This window comes from Kogia breviceps, chromosome 1 (genome assembly GCF_026419965.1).
Source record: "Kogia breviceps isolate mKogBre1 chromosome 1, mKogBre1 haplotype 1, whole genome shotgun sequence".
Taxonomy (NCBI): domain Eukaryota; kingdom Metazoa; phylum Chordata; class Mammalia; order Artiodactyla; family Physeteridae; genus Kogia; species Kogia breviceps.
Window position 1 is genome coordinate 118,373,398 of NC_081310.1, and position 21,015 is coordinate 118,394,412.

The following is a 21,015-nucleotide window of genomic DNA, read 5'->3' on the forward strand; positions in this document are numbered from 1 at the left end:
GAGGCTTCTGGGGACTGTAAGTTGTTCAGTATGGCTCTAAGAGTGAAGTCCAGAGGTAAGGCTGGAGAGGCAGGCAGAACTAGATTATGGGGTGGGGGGTTTGGAACATTGGGGCACTACTGAAAGGTTTTAATAGTGACACTCAGATATGTCTAAAAGCCACATGAGGAATATTTTGGAACGAGGGAAGACTGAATGGGGAATCAGTTAAAAGGCTACAGGGATAAACTAGTTAAGAGATGACAGTAGCATTCTCTAAGCTAATGCTGAAGGGTTGAAAGAAGTAGATGGATTCAAGAGATATTTGGGAGGTAAAAATCAACAAAATTTGATGTTTAATTAGATATAAGGCTTGGAGTAGAAGAGATAGTGAAGGGTAACACCCTTATTTCTGGCTTGAAGAACTGTATGGATGGTGGTACCATTTACTCAGGTGAAGATCATGGAAGGAGAAGGAAGGCCATATAGAAAGATGATAATTTCAGTTTGGGCTGTGACTCATTTTCAGGGCTTATGGAGTCCATGTAGAGACAGACATAGTATTTGGCTATTCTGATATTTATTTCATGATGCTTGGCTGCTCATAACTCCAGGAAGGGAGAGAATTACAGAGGACATTGTTCTTACGTGACTGCCAATGCTGGCTCGACATAGAACTGATGGCAGACACTGGCTGACCAGCAACTGTTTGTGTGTGGTCTGGCTCCAACAAATGAGTGATGCCAATCAGATTTCATCTCTGCAGAGTTTCAACCAAGCCACTGAATACTGCCAATCATTAATGGACATTGGTTTTGGAAGGTCTTACAGCATCAGGGGCTGTGGTAGCAGTCACTGGGGCCATAAGTATGTTGCTGAGAGGGCAGCAAATTGGTTCCCCATTGTCTTCCTGAAAGGCCTGAAAAGAGAGGAGGATGGAATAGATACAGACTGATGAAAAACTGGGTGACCATGTCACCACCCCTGAGAGAGAAAGACAGAGACAGAGAAAGAGAAGATGTCTGGTTTATTTTCTAATTTTTACTTCCAGTTTCCTTGAGCCTGGCTGTCCTTGTTCTTTCTCTCCCTTAATCTTTCTCTCTCTCTCTCTCTCTCTCTCTCTCTCTCTCTATATATATATATATATATATATATATATATATATATATATATACACACACACACACACATACATACACACACTCATGTATATCCACACATACATGTAACCACACATACATACACACATATATATACATATAGATGTTTAAGTGTTACATAAACATACTCAAAAATTTTTACTTTAGTTCTTTTAAAAGTGTGCAACCAGAAAAGTTGTAATTAGGATGGAAATTGGTACTAAGAGTGGGGTTTCAAGTGCTAGAGCCTTAAGACCTGAGACTTGAGACCAGCTATGGTATCACTGGAGTGAGACACAATAAAAACCTTTCATTATAGGATAGGAAGTTTGCAGTCTGTGATTTTTGATGGAAAAACAAATACTAATTAAGTTGTCACCTGCTATCCCTTGAGACCCAGACCATAGGCACACCAAAGGTGAAACTTTGGGAGGCTTGATGCCTGAATTTAAGGATAATGAAGCAGATTACTTATTGCCTGAAACCTTAGATAAGGGCCAACAGCAAAGAGACAAGTTTCTGTCCAGAATGCCTGTCTATGAGCAAATAAGAAAAACAGGGTGATTATGTAATTCTGGTGCAGGAAGCCCATTTTGCCTGTAGCTGGAGCTGTCTGATTACTTAGAACCAAGTCCAAAAACCAGTGGGCCCTGCCAAAGTTTGGTCAGGTCCTAATTTTCTGTCTCATTGAGTTTCTAGTGCCAAAGTTAAAAACTCTGATAGACAGATAGATGTTCAGGCCATGGGGAAACAATTATTTGGGAGGAGAAAGAGTTGCTGGAGAAGACGACACACCCCACAAGCTCCTCCTAGGTATTTCTCACTCTGCCTTCCCCAAGAAGAACCCTCCCACCGAGAGGCAAGTCTCACAGCCAGAATTGGAATTTGAATAAGGAAAGACAGGTTAGGAAAGACGAACCAAGTGTTTTTCAGCTACATCCCTTCTGTACCATGCGGCATCAGCCATTAAGAGAAGAACAGTCAGATTGAAGAAGCTAATCCTGGGTTCTAAACAACAGATTTGTGGGCCTGGTCCTCAGGATTCATTCGGGCTGTGAAGGATAGGCGGCCTCCCAAGGACATTGGCCTTTCTGTGCCATCTAGGGGTTCCCTGTTGCTTTGGGATCTGATAGATGCTTGGACCAGGAGCCACTGTATGTTTCTTGTCCTAGAGATTTCTTTCTTTCCTCTATTTGTCAAAGTGAATGACTTCCCCCTGCTGTCATCCTGTTTTGTTCTCCATTGTTGGATACCAGGGGAATATGGCAGAGGTTACATTTACCATTTAGTTCACAGATTGTAAGAAAGTGAGCAGTCATATTTGGACAGGATCTCACAGAAATAGAAGAGGAATAGACAGAGACTGAATGTTGTGGATTCTGGGGCAAGCAAGCAATCTTTGAGATGGCCTTAGGATACTCACCAACTCTGGATGAGGAGAGGAATGTGACTTCATGGTGTTTCTGTTGGGGAGGTGTATGATTTGTAGCTGTAAATGTGATCAAGTTAGGTGAGAGTGTCTTTGGAAATGTTTGAATAGGGAAAAGTTCTGTGTGCCAGGCAGGGAAGCAGAAGAATGAAATTGACAGGCCTTTATTACTTGTCCTGTCCAGTGATGCTAGAAGGGACAACTCTATCTATCACATGATTCCCTCCCTCTATAGTGTCACAGCTCTTGGACCCGTGATGGACACCTAACCCCGGGCAGCCAATCCTATGACTTCTGTTATCTGGATTGTGTGGATAGAATCATCCAAGCAGACTCTTTCTTCCAACACTTGCACCAGGATTCATGGAATCTATTGCCATTTGGAGTGGGCTCTGGAGTTAGGTCCTATGCACTTGGGGGTTAATGAGTAGGCAGAAGAAGGTGATGGGGTATGAAATGATAGCAGAGCAGACCCTGGAGGGTGGGGAGACAGAATTGCTGCTTCTGTTCCTAATGGGTTTCTCCTGATTTCAATTCCAGATCCTCTCATATCTGGCAATGTTTTATTTTCTGTCATTGGAGTTCATTGGATTTCTGCTTACTTTAAATCCCAAACTGTAGCAGAAATCTAGAGTTCAGGAGAGAGATCTGGGTGGATATATGGTTTTGGGGCCCATACACATTTCCATGGAATCAAGACCCTGCCAGTAGATAAAATCACCTAAGGATATAGAGGGAAACAGAAAATGTTGCTTTTTTGATCATTTAAAATACTTTACATGCTTTAAAAGACATTAAGTGCTTGTGTATATGATTTTACTTTCCCGTCTAAATAACTTGTGAAGGAGCTACTATTATTAACTTATTTTTACAAATAAGGAAAGGTGATAATGAGGATTGAATCACTTTGCCCAGGTCACACAGCCTATAGCAATAGCAGCGATGGGCCCTGTCTTCTGACTGATCCATTTTTAATCCCCTGATAGGAACAGATAGGGATCCACGGAGCCAAGCTATTTGCTCTGGGTAGGAATCTGGGGGGATCATTCTCCCCTTGAGGTGGGCACCAATTTGTAACTCTAAGAACCAGCATTGCCTGCTATTTGCAGAGAACTTGTCAAGAGAGTAAATGAAATGAGGGACGTTTCCTCCTCCCTGATCCCCATGACGAGCCTGCTGGTATCCAGAGCATTTAAGGAAGACCAGTGATGCCCCATCATCGCAGCAGGGAGGGACCTGTGCTCTAGAGTTATCCCTCCCTGGGACGTCCCTGGCGGGCCAGTGGTTAAGACTGCATGCTTCCACTGCAGGGGGTATGGGTTGGCTCCCTGGTCGGGAAATAAAATCACCCCCACACACACACAAAAATGACAAACGTATCCCTCCCAAGGTCAATTCCCAGTCCCTCAGAGATGCGTTTAATGCCCCCAAATTTTACTAGTTGGGGGTGGGTAGTGGGGGGAGATGGTAAATGGTATTTTTTTGGACAGAGGGTTAGTTTGGGAAATGCTGAGTTAAATAAACATAGAGATTTCTTTACCACACTTCTCAGAGCGTTAGATGTGTTAGTGTGCATCTCCCCAAGGAGCATATTATGGAAAGAATTTCCTAAACCTACTTGATCCCAGAACGCTTCCTAATGTGGTTGTGTTCTGATGGGGGAGGGAGAGAGACTGCGGAGGTGGGAGGCCGGAGGCTCAAACCCACCTCCTGGGTAAGCAACCACCCCTCTCTATTTGCAAGCTACCGGCCTGGACTGGAACTCTCCTGACTGATGTGTGTGTGTGTGTGTGTGTGTGTGTGGTGTGTGTTTAGCAAGTGTGTATTTGTGTCTATGCACCCACGCAAGCAGACAGAATTCCTAGCTATCAGCTCAAAGGCAGGAACCAGATTGATTTTTATCACTTAGCCCTTAAGGTCTTTCATCTCCTAATATTTGCTCAGGTCCCTTTGAGCTTTGAGGACTCCCTGTTAAATAAGGCACAGCCTGCCTCACATGTGTGTGTGTGTGTGTGTGTGTGGTGTGTGTGGTGTGTGTGTGTGTGTGTGTGTGTGTGTGTGTCTCCAGTTGGTTGGAACAGTGCAGGGCAGGGTGGGAGAGCTCATTATGATTCTTATCAAAGTTGGCTTAATATATCATTTTTTCCAATAGCTACTTTCTACTAAAATTATGTTTTCACCATGATTATGATCTCATGAATTCTGTTTTTGAAAGTGCTCATTATAAAACCTTTCAATGCATATTTATTATATGTTTTAATAAAATCCTAATAAGTAAAAAAAAAAAAAAAAAAAAAAAAAAACACGTCTAGGAAGGAGACAAGGCAAGATAAGAGGACACTTGGGCCTTTGCTGCTGACTCCTTGGGGGCCCTCTCTTTGGCCTGCCCTACCTACTGAAGATGGGTTGGAGGAGCCTTGCAGGGAACTTCTCTCAAATTGACACCCTCTGTTTATTTTTGCACCCCTAATTACCCTTTCAACTAGCCCTGGTTGATTTTTAGAGGTTTCCCATTCACCTCATTAACAGTTCATAAAAGCTCCTGTCTCATATTTCTACCATTTATACCCTTAATTAAACACCATGGCCTTTGTTATCTCTGAATACTCGCCTTGTTAGAATTTAAATGGAATGACTCCCAGCTTTGGCCTTACTGATTTTAAGCATTCCCTCCCCTTCCTACAACCCTTTTGTGTGCCCTGGGGTTGTCTAGAGCCCTGTCTCCCCCGGGTTTTCTCTGTTGCCTTTTGGTTATTCTTTTTCATAATCAAGGACTGAGCTTGAAGAGGAAGAAGGTTTGAGACTCTAGCTGTTCTGTTTTGTGTTTTGTTTTTGTTTCGTTGATTTGTTTTTTGGTACCCTTGTCCTCCTTCCTCTACCTCCGCCTGAAATTATGAGGAAAGAGGTTGGCTGGGATTTTTTCAAGCTTTTCCATCCAATGCGTAAACAGAACAGCGATGCTTAATTAAATGCACACCAGGACTCAGATCCCTGATCTTACACCTGCTGATCTTCCCATCTCATCAGGAAAGTGCCACCTAATTACCTTTTCCTGCTGGCCCAGTTTATATTCAAAGCCTCTTAGTGGGAATGGCCAAAGTACTGAAAGCATCTATCATCAGAGACATAGATTCCAGGTACCACTTTGCAGAGGAAAGAAGGCTGGCGTGGGGCAGGAGCAGACTTTCAGTCTGGTGACACTTGGTGGCACGGGTCCAGGTTTCTAGGGCAGAAAAGAAGATGCTTCCTGGGCAGTGTTTGGGGGCCTGTGGAGGAGCCAGCACTTTGGGCAAGCAGCCAGTAGCCTGTCCTTCATGGCTTGGGCCCAATTTACCTTGTGGAGCTCACAGCCTCCCCGGCAAGAGACAAACCTGTTGTCCATGCTGATGACTCAGGGGTGCGGGCTGTGATGGTGCCCCCACCCGCGAGAAGCAGGACAAAGTAGTTAGGGTTAGACTTTTCCCGGTTTTATTCTCAGCTCTTCCCCTTGGCCTTAGACAAGTGACTTTACATCTCTTACTTGTTTCCTCATCTGTATAATGAGATAATACTAATTGTACCTACCTCCTTGTATGGATGTCAGAATTCAGGTAATGCAGGTAAAGAAACTGGCCTGGTGACGGGCACATCATAACTATTTAACAGATAATAGCTGCTAGCATTAGTACTGTTGGAACGTAGTGGCCATGTGGTCCTAAGTGGCCATTCTGGACCACAGGAGTAGTGGGAATACTTAGAGAACCTTCCAAAGATGTATCCTCTTTAGCCTATTTCTCCCAGAAATTATCTTGTGTTTTGTGGATGGTGTAGGATAATTCTGGGTCATGGTGATGATGCTGATTTTAGTCTGTAGGAGAAGTTATCTACTCATTCATTCACATGCCAACTTAGCCAACAGACATTTATCAAGCATCTACTATGCAAGGTGCAGTGGGGACATCAGCTCTCAAGCAGGCTCTACTCTGATGGGAAGACCCTAACTATGACATACATCAGAATGAAATGTATTCTAGGAAGGAGATACAAAAGTTGGACTTAGAGGCACAGAGAAAAAGAAGCTGTTAATTTTGACCTGGGAGGTGCAGAGCTCAGGGATGACAGAGGAAGGACATTTGAGCAACAACATGAAGGACAAAAAAGGTTTCAAGGCAAAGGAGGAATGAAAGAACACTCCAGGATGAGGGAACAGCATTAGCAAAGTCATGGAGAAGTGGAGATCTATAGCTGTTTGGGAAATGCAGCCTGTGTGGAGAGAGGGGAACATGACACAGGACTTGAATGCTCCGCTAGGGAGTCTGAAGGAATGGGAGCGGGTGGCCAAAGAGACGTGACATCAGAGCTTTGTTTCAGGGAGATAGCTAACTGGGACTGTGTGAAGGTAGGTTTGCTCCCAACATTTCACCACAAGGAAACCCCTTTCATTAATTTACCTCCATAGATCTCACAGTTTGATTTGGGCCATTTAACAAATTCTATTTATTGACATCTGTGAGGCTGTATTGAGGTAAATGTACAGTTTCTAGTAGTTCCTTTAAATAGTGAAGATCCATAGATAATCTGAAAGTGCCAGGTTGGGAACCAAGGGCATCGAGAGAGGTCAAAGAGCAGAGATCTGCAGACCCCGTAGTAAACACCCGCAATCTCCTGGGCCAAAGTCGAGGGACTGAGCTCAGGCAGGGCTGTGCTTTCCAAAAGGCAGGGATAGGTGGGAGACAGTCTGTGGGTGCAATGGACAGGACTTGTGAGTGAGTGGGGCAAAGGAGAGGGAGGAAAAGAAAGAAGGTGATTCAGAGGCCCTGGGCCTGGGGATGAGACTATCAATGGTGCATTAACCAAGGGAGGGGGGTGCAGGAGCACTGGTGGCTGGGAGGGGGAAGAGTCAGCAGAGAGTGGGATACAGAGTTTGAGGTACCTACAGTCATCCACGTGGAGTTCTCCAGCAGGAGGTTAGGAGCTTGGGAGGCATCTCAAGACATTTTCTCATGGACAGAAAAACTGGGGTTCTGTTGACCTTCTATCTTCAGGCTCAATGCATAGGATCAGTGGGTGGGACTAGTGATCCTAGGCCTCCACCTTATCTTTTTTTTTTTTAACATCTTTACTGGAGTATAATTGATTTACATTGTTGTGTTAATTTCTGCTGTATAACAAAGTGAATCAGCTATACATATACATATAACCTCATATCCCCTCCCTCTTGCATCTCCCTCCCACCCTCCCTATCCCACCCCTCTAGGTGGTCACAAAGCACCAAGCTGATCTCCCTGTGCTATGCAGCTGCTTCCCACTAGCTATCTATTTTACATTTGGTAGTGTATATATGTCCAGCTCACCCTTCCTCCTCCCCGTGTCCTCAAGTCTATTCTCTACATCTGCATCTTTATTACTGTCCTGTCCCTAGGTTCTTCAGAACCATTTTTTTTCTTTAGATTCCATATATATGCATTAGCATACGGTATTTGTTTTTCTCTTTCTGACTTACTCCACTGTATGACAGACTCTAGGTCCATCCACCTCACTACAAATAACTCAATTTCATTTCTTTTTGTGGCTGAGTAATATTCCATTGTATATATGTGCCACATCTTCTTTATCTATTCATCTGTGGATGGACACTTAGGTTGCTTCCATGTCCTGGCTGTTGTAAATAGAACTGCAATGAACATTGTGGTACATGACTCTTTTTGAAAGATTCCACCTTATCTTTTAACTTATGCTCCAATCAATCCCTGATCACATAGAGTCTACTTCCTAAAATTCTCCTGTATCTGTCCCTTGGAGCCTCGGCAATGCTTGTTGACTATCAGAAGGCAAAGATTGGGTTAGGAAGCAGGGTGGGTGGAGGGGCTCTGGATGGCACTCTGCCACCACCTCCCGTGTCCGTGCCCAGCCTGCGGTCAGCCTGATTTAGAGCAGACGCTCTCAGTCATGATCAACCTGTCTGCCTCTGCTTTTGCTCTGTGGTGACAGAGCAAGGTGTGGAATGGGAAGCAGATGGCTTGCCCTGCTGTACTCGGGACTGAATCACAATATTGGTGGTGGGGGAGCTGGGCCGAGTTTCCAGAGTGGGTACTTTTGCTGCTAACACCCCTTCCTGTTCAGGTTGCCAGTGTGCTGCCAGACAGATACCTGGTGGGGGGCATAATCCCACCCCAAGACTTTCCATGAATGCAGCCCTATGTGACTGCTCACTGCGTGGAATTCAGGAATTCAGAGCACAATCACCCTATGAGCTGGGTCTGGGTCAGGGTCTTCTTGATTAGGAACAGCTGTCCCATGCCAGGTAAAGCCAGTCTCTAATTCTTGGACCAAATGGTCCTCCATGCATGGGCTTGGACTTTACCAGCATCAGAATCATCTGCCAGCTTGTTGGAATACAGATTCCTAGGCTCCACCCCAGGTCTGGTGCATCAGAATCTCTGTGATAGTGATTTACCTTTTTAGCAAGGTTTCCAGGTGGCTCGAATGCACAGTAAAGTTTGAGAGCCACTGCCGGAGACCATCCGTATTACCATTACGCTTGTTTTTGTAGAAACCAAGCGTTTTCCTGAACCACACGCTTGTGTTCTGAATCTGGGTACTTGACTCTGGTCTAGGCTCGTGTGTCCTCTAGCTTCTGGCAGTAGGTGCTTCCTCTCTCGCAGGCCCACCATGATGGGGCACCTGGACATGCAGGGCAGCAGGGGGAGCTGGACAAGAAAAAGGGTCCGATCGTGTTCACTGATGTGGGGAGAGCTGGGAGTTGAGGATCAAACCAGCAGGATAATGCTGAAGTTCACAGACAGCCGAGCGAGAAGTTTGCTTTGGGAAATCCTGGGTTTATGCTGCAGCAGGAGGTCCAAGGGCCTTGTCTGTGGCAGGTGGCAGTTTGGGTCTGGTGCTCCAAGGGTCATGGGCTCTGGAATGTGGACCAGCATCAGCACGGAGATGGTAGGTGATGTGGAGTTGGCGGTGGGTGAAATTGTCCAGGGAGAGGGTGGAGAGGTGGGGAGACGCCAAGCACTGGGCCTGGGGGCCTTCTCACTTCTAGGGATGTCGGTATAAGAGTTGGGATGGATGCAAAACAGGATCCTATGAAGGAGACCAGAGTCAGGTAAGGGGAGAACCTCAAGGAGGGAGGGCTGATGGTGCAGGAGGCACTCCATCCAGGAGCCACAGAGATGGAGTGGGAACACTTGCTTTAACAAGCCATTGGCTCTGCGTACTGGCGAGGAGACAGTGGAGGCGAGTGTTCACGAGCTTTGGCTCTGCTCTAAGTGGGGTGCGCTTGGGCGGTGGAGCACCTGTGCGTTTGGCTTCCCTGAGGGGCTGGCATGGACTCTCGCACAACCGGGCTACAAACAGGGCAGTAGAAGGGGAGCCCTCCCTTCTACTTCTCCCTTCTACAGTGTCCTCCCTGTGCAACTGGGCTTGGCCAAAGCTGAGCTGTTACCGCTTGCCCTGCGCTGGCTTCCCATGCCCTGCTCCCCAGGCAGCCTAGAACACCATGGCCCTTCTCTGCTCCTCGAGCCAGAAACTGCACTCTGCTAAATGAGCTGGAGTTGCTGGAAGTTCCTCGTCCGCCTAGGCCACTTAAACTTCCAAGTTGGTTGAACACCAGCTGGTTTTCTGTTTGGGTTTGAGTTGCCCCTCCTCCTTGCACCTCGGTGGCAGCCGGTGAGGTCAAAGAGACTGGCCGCTCAGCTGTGGCTGAATGTGGGGAAGCTCACTCCGGGGGGCAGGCATGGAGTTGGGGATGAAAACTGAGCCGTGCCACTTGGCTTCACGTTTTTCTCCCCAAAGTGAAAATCCAGCTGGCTCATTCCCCTTGGTTTGCTTCTGAAACTGTATCCGGTATTTATAGAGGACCGAACCAAGGGCCAATCAGCTCGGAATGGAAATTCCTGAGCCTGGAGTTCTCTGGAGCAACCAGCTCTTGGCTTTCTCTCTCCCTGGAGTTCAACTAAGGTTTTCTCTTGAAAACTTTCAAGTTCTGAGAAGTTTGAGGAGGCACGAATGGAGGACGGACATGACAACACACAGACTGTCTTCTCTTGGTGTGGACACCCTGTGTGGTTTTTTTGGGTTGATGGCCACAGATGAGTAAAGGGCAGGAGAATGGATCAGTGGTGGACCCTGGGGAAGCAGCTGTGGTGCCCAGCTCTCTGGGGGTGACGGGCATTGTTTACTGTTCCTGCAGCCTCTAGGACCTCCCACTTCTGAAATTATGTGCCCGTGCTGACCTACTGGGTATCAACCAGAATTGGTGGTGGTTGTTAGCACGAGCCTTCCAGCTGCAAAGAAAAAGGATTGTGAGAGATTTGACATTTTAAAAGACAGCTGGAATGAGTGAGATATCGACTGACACATTCACTAAATGTCACCACTTTTGTTTCTTTTCAATGTTCAGTGCTTAAGTTATTCTAAATTAATTACATAGCCACTTGATTTATTCCTTACATTCCCTCTCCCTGCTCCCTCCCACCCTCTCCAAGCTTAAGAGCAGCACATTGGCTTATCCTCTTTGTTCTCAGGTTACTCAGTTGTGAAAGTGACAGGTCTTCAAGGAAAAAGGAGAGGGTCCAGGCCGCTGTGCTGCAATAAGCTCTCAGGATGCAGATCCAAGGTGGAGCCTGACCACTGCCATCAAAGCAACTACACCCCTCTTTTACAGATGAAGGAAATGAGGCTCAGAGAGGTTATGTGATCCACCCAGGGTAGCCTGGAGAAGCTTGAGAAGGCAGGACTTAACCCAGATCTTCTGGTTCTAGGCTCTTGAGTTTTCCAGATATACTGGGGTCAGAGAGTTGAATCCACCCTCACAAGGCAAATCTGGCAGGAAACAGATAGCTGCTGGGATTGAAAGACTGGAGAATATAGCTCTACCCCCTGTTTCATTGCCAGGCAGAGAGCCCCTGGGAGCATCAGGGCAGCTCCAGGTTCGAGACCAGGGGTTACAGGAAGAACTTCTCTGCATAGCAAGTCACGTATACTTGGATCATCTGGGAAAGAAAGTTCTTGGTAATTGAAGGATGACAGTGTCTGAAGCTCGTCTGGCCCTTTGATTTCACAATCCATTTTAACTGCAGTGTGTCATTGTCAGTAATTTCTCCAGGGAGATGAAAGACCATGGTATAAAGGGCCATAGCCCTTTCCACCATGATTAGCAAGTCCTCTGTCATCTCAGGGACTCACATTTCCAAAAACACTTAGAGTTTCTAGCCACGAGTTTTCATTCCTTATTGCTCCAGCCTGAAGGGGCCTCACAAACCTGACTCATGCACAGATTGCAAGGTGAAGCCACAGAGAAAAGAACTGCTACATGTCTCAGTATGCCTGAGGCTCCTGCCCACGTTGGCGCTCTGTGTCTCTCTGGATAATTCCTGATGTGTCACCAAACTTCCCCAATCTGTGCAGAAAAAAGAGTCACCTGGGGAAAAGAGTCACATACCTCCCCACTCCTACCTCCAGGACTAATTTACCACGAGTTACTCGTCCTCAGCTGAGATCCCTGTAGGAGGAGACTCACCGCTCTGGTTCTGAAAGGAAAGAGATACAAGAAGGCAGAGCTAGCCTGTGTGAATTCCTGAGTTTCCAGGCTTCCTCTGAACCCTCTGAATTCTTCTGTCTGTCCTCTCCCATGGCAGCTCATCATCAGTTCCCCTTTTCATCCCGTCTAATGGCACAGGCTTTGTTCGGAGCTGCACATGGTAGAGTGATGAACCCTTGACTGTACTCAACACTGCTTTCCAGTAGAGCTGCTGAATTACAGCCTTCACTCTTCCTTGTATTGTCCAACATAGAACACATTTATGGGCAGACTGGCTGGGGCTGGGTGTGATGGGCAGACTCCCCAAGTCTTTAGCTGTTCCTAGAGGAGTAACTGATGTAGGGAATCAAGTTAGTATGCGTGACTGAGGGTTCACAAAGAGGTCGTTGTAGGGCTGTCTCCAGGAAGGGATGAGCCTGGGCTCTCAGAGTGTACATTTGGGGTGCACCATGAAGGGGATATGCATAGATGGCTGGGGTAGGCAATCCTTCTCTAGGATGCCTTAAATCTCTGGTATATCTCTATCATTGCCCTTACCATATTGTAGGATAATTTTCTATTTTTGTGTCTATCTCCTCCTCTGAATTGTGAGCTCCTTGAAGAGCTATATTTTGTTAGAAGGCAGCTTGGCATCATGCTTAAGCATGTGAGCTCTGGGATTTAGATATCTGGGTTGAGCTGCGTGACCTTGGGCAAGTTTCTAACCTCTTAGGGCTAGAGGAAGCATTAAGTGATATAATGAATGTAAAGAACTTAAAACAGTGTCTGGCATATAGGAAATGTTTTGTGTTTGTTAGTTATTATTAATTTGTGTGCCCTCAGCCCTAGCATGTTACCTGATATATACTAGCTGCTCAACACATGTTTGTTGAGTGAGTACCTATGTGCATGCAGAAGGAGATGAGCCTTCATTCATGGGAATGAGTCCAACTGAAGTTCTTGAGTGTTCTGGAACTGAGTGGGCAGGAAGGAGAAATTGGGCTATAGGATTGAGTTTGGTCAGCAGGTTGGGAGTTGTGCCAGGACATTTGCAGTAGTGGGAGATGATTTCTACAGAAACTTGGCAAGAGTTGAGTTTAGTGTAAAAGGTCTAGTTAGCTGGTTTGAACTCCATGACTTGGTCCTGCACCAAGGATCACAACATGTGCTTAGAAGTAGGAACCCCAGAGGTAAGGATGAATTTGTGGACAGATTGTCAGCAAATGGCATTTGTGGGTGATTACATTGTCCTTAAGAGTTGGATTGCTATCAATACTACCCAAAGCAATATACAGATTCAATGTAATCCCCATCAAAGTCCCAAGATTTTTTTTTTTGGAAATAGATTCATCCTAAAATTCATATGGAATCTCAAGGGACCCCAAAGAGCCAAAAATAATTTTGAAAAAGGACACAGTTGGAGAATTTACACTGCCTGATTTCAAAACTTACTACAAAGCTATAGTAATCAAAACAGTGTGGTACTCACATAGAGACAGACCTATAGACCAATGAAACAGAATAGAGAGCCCAGAAATAAACCCTCACATCTATTGTCAAATGATTTTCAACAAGGGTGCCGAGATCATTCGATGGGGAAAAGACAGTCTTGGCAACAAATGATGTAGGAAAAACTGGATATCCACATGATAAAAGAATGAAGTTGAACCCTTACCTCACAGCCTATACAAAATTTAACTGAAAATGGATCAAAGACCTAAGTATGAGAGGTACAACTATAAAACTCTTAGATGAAAACACTGGGGGAAATCATCATGGTATTGGATTTAGCAATGATTTCTTGAGTATGACACCAAAAGCACAGGTAACAAAAGAAAAATTAGATGATATCAAAATTAAAAACTTTTTTTCAACAAAGGACATGATCAACAGAGTAAAATGGCAGCCCACAAAATGGGAGACAATATTTGCAAATAAATCTGATAAGGGATTAATATCTAGAATACATAAAGAACTCTTAAAACTTAATAAGGACAACAGCAAAAATTCAAAAATAAGCAAGGACTTGAATAGACATTTTTCCAATGAAGATATACAGAGGGCCAATAAGCACATGAAAAGATACTCAGTGTTACTAATCATTAGGAAAATGAAAACCAAAACCACAACAAGATACCACTTCATACCTATTAGGATGCCTACCATCAAAAAATAACAATTATTTGTGAGGATATAGAGAAATTAGAATCTTTGTACACTGCTTGTGGGAATGTAAAATGGTGCAGCTGCTATGGAAAACCGTATGATGGTTCCTCAAAGTATTAAAAATAGAGTTACTATGATACAGCAATTCCACTTCTGGGTATATGCCCCCTCAAAATTGAAATCAAATCAAGGACACGAAGAGATACTTGTGCACCTACGTTCATAGCAGCATTATTCCAATAGCCAAAAGGTGAAATGTCCACTGTGGATGAATAGAAAGCAAAATATAGTACATACATACAATGGACTATTACTCAGCCTTAAAAAGGAAGGAAATTCTGACACGTATTATAACATGGATGAATCTTCAGGACATTATGCTAAACGAAATAATCCAGGACAAAGAATAAACGTCATGGGAATTCCCTGGCAGTCCAGTGGTTACGGTCCCACACTTCCACTGCAGGGGGCACAGGTTCAATCCCTCGTCAGGGAACTAAGATTGCACAAGCTGTGCAGTGCAGCTAAAAAATAAATAACATAAAAAAGAATAAACATCATATGATTCCACTCTTACGAGGTACCTAGAGTAGTCAAATTTACAGACAGAAAACAGAATTGTGGCTGGTGAGAGGGAGTGGTGGGGCTGCTAAATAATGGGTGTAGAATTTCAGTTTTACAAGATGAAAAAAGTTCTGTGGATGGATGGCAGCGATAGTTGCACAAAAATGTGAATATATTTAAAGTCACTGAGCTGTACACTTAAAGATGGTTAAAATGGTAAATTTTATGACATGTATATTTTACTACAATTTTTAAAAAAGGCAAGAACATAGCTGAAGTGGAAAAAAAAGAGGTGGGTCCCTGCAAATGTGGGTGAAAATAGACTAGTGAGTCAAGTTACATTTAAGCACTTTGGATTAACTTGTTATGAAGAAGCATTTTATGAAGGCCTTGATTGATGTTTCTGTTCATTAGCATTTTCATTGATCAGCTTCACTTGGGGACACCTCAGTTATTATTCACATCACTTCTGTTCTCCTTGACCTCTAAATGTTGATAGGTCCTGAAGAACATCTCTTTGAGACTCTCCTTGTATTGGCGTGGCAGCGTCAGCCTCCTGTCTTCACATCTCATTTTGGTGTGTAAGCTTTCTATAAATTAACATCTCATGCCTGACCTCTCAACCCAGCTGCATGTTGGACTGCAGCTGCCTGCTAGACATCCCTCTAGCATCTCAGACTCAGCTGGGCCCAAACTGGACTCATCAGTTTTTTTTCTTGTTCTGCTGAGTTTCTGGTTTCCATGGAAGGCACCATCATTCTTCTGGTGCCTCAAGTGTAAAGCCAACAACTTTGAATCCTGTTTCCCTCTCCCTTCTTCCAGATTTGCTCAGCTGTCAGCTCTGCAGTGTTTTCCACCTGTGATCACCACAACCTGTGCATGTGCCCTTGTTTCCCTGTGCACGGCCTATGCTAGCCCAGCCCTTGGTCCACTCTCGGCTGGACCGCTGCAGCTTGCCTGCTGGTCTCTTCATCTCCAGTCTCTCCCAATGGGCTTGCCACAGCTGTGCGGGAGGTGCAGCTGTGAACCAGCCAGAGGAAAGCCAGGGAGAGGCCAGTCCTGTTCCCTGAGCTAGAAGATCAGACATGAGGATAGGGCTTACTTCAAAGAGGAGCAGAGCAGGACAGGACAAATCATAAAGTCCTGAGGGGCTTGTCGCTGAGAAATAGCCTGAGGAGGTGAGAACTGGGTAAGTGGATGAGGTGTGGCAGCTGGACTAAGTCTCAGATTCAGGCAAGTCTTGAAGTTCCAGGTGATCAGCCCTTTTGGGAGCAGAAGCCAAGCCTCCAATGGGGGGTGGGCAGCAAGTCTGTTTCCCAGTGGAGGCAGCTGGCAAGAAGTAGGCGGGGGCCAGGGTAGGGGAAAGGAACACTTCTCGGGCAGAAGTCCAGCATTCTGTCTGGGAAGACCAGTGCAAGCAAAGGGGCAGTGGTGTTCAGGGGGCTCCTTGTTTCCCCTGGATGCAGGCGGCTTGGCAGCCCTGGGAATTCCTCAGCTCCGGGTCTTCACGTGTATGGACCCCTCAGCCTGGAATGTGCCCCCTCCTCACAACTTCCACATCCCCAAGTCCTACCCATCCTTAAAAGGTCTAGATCAGGGGACCCTTCTTCCTTGAGCTGTCACTCAATCTGCAGAGCTGTGGTATTCTTTCTTGGACTTCTGTAGCCTTTTATTTCACCTCCCTTCCTGCATTTACCACTTTCTACCTTGGACTAGAGTTACTTATGTTACCAAGTTACTAGACTAAAAAGCTTTTTGTGGGCAAGATTCAAGTCTGAGGCCACCAGCACAGGTGTGTGGCCCAATATATAGCTGTGTGACTCAATGTACAGTCCTTGATTTCATTCAAAAATGAATAGACCAGAGTTTCCCTTTATTAGTTTCTCGGAATCAGCCCTTCAGTAACTGTCACCCTTCACGAGTCTGTGAAGTTCACTGTGGTCCTACCAAATCCCGATGACCAAATATTTCTACTTCTTCTTCCTCTGGGAGCTTGAACCCCTTATGTTTTGGAGGCCACATGAGTAGTTCTGGGCAGTGAACGGTGAAGGAAAGTGACATATGTTCCTTCTGGGCCAGAACACTGAAGCCAGGATGAGACCCTTCCGAGTGCTCTTTACCCTCGGGCGTGGCAACTGGCAATGTCTGAGATGTTGGCTGCTCTGTCATCCTGAGTTCCCCTGAATCAATCCACTGAGCAGAGCCCCCCCCTTGCTGACCTGTGATGAACATCTAGCATGAATAAGAAATAAGCCTTTGTTGTTTTCAGTCGCTGAAATCTGAATGTTGTTACCGCTGTATAACCCAGTCCAGCCAGCCAGATGCATTTACCTTGATGGCTGATCTGCTCTAGATGTGACTAGCACATCATCAGATCCTGGTGGCTGGTGGGTGACCTGATGGGAAGTCAGAAGCAAGAGGAAGCTGCATCTTTGGGCAACAGAGTGCTTCTCTCAGCAGTTTGGCTCCCTTGGTGTTATCTCACCGCGGAGTGTCAGTAATTTAGAGGCAGATGTGCAGGAAGAGATAGTACCTTCCACTCTCTACTCTATGGGTTGCTTTCTAAATTAATTAAAATCTGGGGGTGAGCAGAGAGGATATTCTATTAAGTAATGTTTTTGGTTTTGTTTTTGTTTTTTTAATTTTCGAGTCTGCAACAGGATTTTCTCAAGTTGTGTTTTATGAGAATTAGCAGGATTCCTCTCCCAGTAGGCGAAAGCATTGCACTTTCCGTATGAGTGTGTGACCCTTTCCCTAGAGAAGCTTCAGCATCTGGAGTGGCTGCTTGTTGAGCTCAACAGCTGAGAAAACAGCAGAGCCCCGTGTACCAAATGCTCTGTGAACTACAAACCTGACAAAACACAGGTGACTTCCAGCCTTCCGGGGTACACAGGTATTCCTTGGGCAGAATGAAATATGAACAAGTCCTTCTGCTATATCTTGATTGAAGGGAAGTGGTTATCTATGTGAAACACAGATTAAAAATAAAAGCTTTCCAGTGTCCTGTGTGTGTGCTGACTGCTAAACCTCAGGAATGTACGATGATAAGAGAAATGTGCAAGAGGAGATTTAATTGAATAAAAACTCCAGGCTGTGACAAGGGTGGGAAGACACAAAGCAGTAATTAACAACATACTTTTTAAAATGACGATGCAATTAATTGCATCCTGAGTGTAAGGGGAGGGGAGGGGAGAAGCATTGTTCAGCCTAGAAACACTGCTCCATAAAGGGAACTTTGCACTTTCAAAAAAACATCGATGTACAAAAGGCCCTGGTTATCATGACTTCAGCAAAGCTCACATCACCAACCCAAGAAAGAGGTTACTCGTGGCAGAGGAAGCTGACAAATGAATCAACCTTGTATTTCATTTTATTCTGCAACGTGTAATCATTTTATGCTCATCTTTGAGGGAGAGAGATCAGGGTAGACAATGAAATGGGCAGAAATTCAGGTTCCATTCATGCTTTGGGTTGAGGACTAGTCTCCCCTGAGGATGATGGAGGCGGGGGTCCAGGAGCTGAGAGCCTCCCTGGGGTGGGCTCCCCAGCCTGTAGACATTTACTAAAACTGCCGTAGCGGGAGTGGTAGCAGTTGGTCAGGGTGGTGTGGAAGCTAACCATAATCTGCTCAGGAAATGATTTTTCACAGCCACTGGGAGGCTCACTCATGTGAGATGGCTGCTTGGACATAAAAGGAATGCCTAAGAGCAGTGACTCTTCCATGATTCGCACTGATCCTGTTCCCTTCTCCAAAAGGTTAGAGCACTCCTCCCCATCTGCCTACAGGTTTGAAGATGACAGATGGACATGCATTTCAAGCTCACTTCTGGAAGGAACCCCTCACACTAATTTCTGGGCTCCTTATGACGCTGGAAAGTCAATGCCCCCTTCATAGTTACAGGAACCCCCAGCACCTGCCCAACGATTGAGATGGCCATCTTGATGGGGTCATTCGAGAGTCAAGAAACAGAATGAAGTTCATGGCCTGTTGGAAGTCTTATCATGACCTTGAGTTTTTTCTTCTCTCAAGAGAACAACCAGCCGCAAGACCACGTGACTGGGAAGGCCTGTCAGTCACAAGACATTTGGGGAGAAAACTTATTTTTACACCAATGACACATTAGCCTCTAGCCTAAAGCTCAGTACAGGGTGAATTCTCAGTTTATCTACATTTTTTTAAGATGAAAACTTCTTTTGCCACAATATCCTGTTACCTCCTGCCCAATCTGGTCATTTTTAGGATGTAGAAGACACTACCCAAAGTTATATCAGCACAGAAAACTGATAACTTGGCTTAAAACAAGGGTTACTTTATTGAATTGCTGCTCCTAAAGCATGTGACATATGTAAAGAGTGAGACACAAGGTGTGTGAACAGTTTTTACGTTCTTGACCTGCCATCGTTGAAGGAAGCGCTCCTTCAGCAGACTTGCGTCTTGCCAGTCACACACACAGCTCTGGAAATTGGCATTTCACAGCCACAAACTGAAGTGAAAACCCACCCACACATCTACCAGGGCTATACAGACTGAGATGGAGCAAATCAATGTAGTTCTAGGGGGTTGGTGGGAAGGCCACTATTAACTCAACAGAAATGTACGATTACAATACAGAATAGTTCAAACATTCTTTTTTCCTAAACTGAATGTGATCTACGGTAGAGATTTAAGAAAAAAAAAAATCCTTCATTACCACTGAAACAATCAAACACTGAAGTCCTTAATAATCTATAGAACTAAAGTTTAAGATGAACGTTGTCCTAGCATCAAGGGGGCTGAAATAGACTTAAGCTGACTTGGTTTTAATCAAGAAGGTACTGTTCATAAAAAGATAGACTACACCTATTCCTTGGATTTCAAAACTTCCCATTCAGAAAAGAACATTTTATGTAGTTTTTTCTTTGATCTCTTTAGGCATTTTAAACAGTTGCTTGATACTTCATGGAACTATAAAGCTATGTATAACGCAGAAATCATTCCAGAACATACGTGCTTCCTTTTATTTTTTACAATGAAGGTTATTTTTGAGAACAAAGATCTTGTTTTCAAACAAATATGGTCATTAACTGTGGTGCGCCAGAAAACATAGGGCGTGTTGGTTTGAACAGAATCATTCCTAAAGAAAGTGACTCAGTTCTCATGAGGAATCAAGACATGTTCAATTCAGGAGGAACGTTCATGAGGACTGGGAGCGAGGAGCCCTGCACGACCAGCTGAAGGTTCACAGATAGCTTGGAGTGCTCTCAATTTCAACATGGGGCCAGGAGTCCACATCTCGGTTTATGTCACATCAGCAAAGAGCTTCTAAGAGCCGTAAGTAGTAGCCTTTGTAAAGGCTCTTCGCCAGATTTGCACCTTCCTGAAGCCCACTTAACAAAGTAGTCATTGCCCATACCACTTCCCTCTCCTCCGGGCTTACGGAGGTCAGTGGAGACACAAAATTTCAGAAACTCAAACCACCTCCCCCTCAAAGACGACTATTTTACACTGTATTTAATAGAACCAATGTGAGGGCTCTCCCCTCTTTTTTTTTTTTTTTTTCCTCTTCTTTTCTTCCTGACAGCAGATCCATAAAAAGTGAAAGAACCAGAAAAACATCACCTTGGGAGACAGAAAAGACTAGGACAGATCTGACCACATGACAATTGTCTCGGCCTTGACCTACATGGGGCAGCTAAGACTCCGGAGTGAGAGGCACTGCCCCTACCACCGCTGCTGCACAACACTGTATTTAGACGGTTGAACAAGTGCAAAAAGAACCCGGCTGAGTCTCATTGGTGTGGCCTGGCCGCCGCTGTGCAGCTCAGGGTGTTGGAGGTGGTCTCGGAGACGGGCACGAGCTCTCGCTGTCGAAGCTGGCAGCTCGGCCCTGCCACTGCGGAGAGGACAAAAAGCCGCTTACCCGTTGCCAAGAGAATGTACATTTCAAGTTTTGAAACTCATCCGGCCCATGCACTGAATTCACCTTTTCCCAGCTTTTCATAAGCTTTCGTGAATTTTGCTGTTAGCCATGCAAAAAACGTAAGGAGACCAGCTTTCGAGCTTCTAGTTTGGAAGGCCTGATTTTTAGAAAAGACCTGCTGCAGAGATAATGAAAGCTTTCTTTAGCGTGTGGAATGCATGCGTGCAGGTGTGTGTGTGTGTGCACGTGCGTGCATGTGTGTTAGTTAATGAGGTGCTATGACTGGACCATTTCTGAATGCTTCAGCCATTTTTCACGCTGAAAATCGGA

The 21,015-nt window shown here is 45.2% G+C and overlaps 1 protein-coding gene across 15 annotated transcripts in view; it reads right to left on the reverse strand.

Moving 5' to 3' along the window:
• SYT6 (synaptotagmin 6) overlaps positions 1 to 21,015 on the reverse strand; it is a 96,021-nt gene that overhangs the window by 16,433 nt on the left and 58,573 nt on the right. For 7 of the 15 annotated variants that reach the window (XR_010842133.1, XR_010842129.1, XM_059061405.2 and 4 more), the window contains one exon: positions 19,075 to 20,658. The exons of 1 other annotated variant lie outside the window; for it this stretch is intronic. Coding sequence is in view for 6 of the 14 variants with exons in the window: in XM_059061405.2 (XP_058917388.1) it covers positions 20,587 to 20,658 (72 nt within the window). In the remaining 8 variants the exon portion in view is untranslated. Of the gene's footprint in view, positions 1 to 19,074; positions 20,659 to 21,015 lie in introns of those variants that run through there. 7 more of the 15 variants (XR_010842126.1, XR_010842134.1, XR_010842135.1 and 4 more) reach the window with 4 other exon arrangements.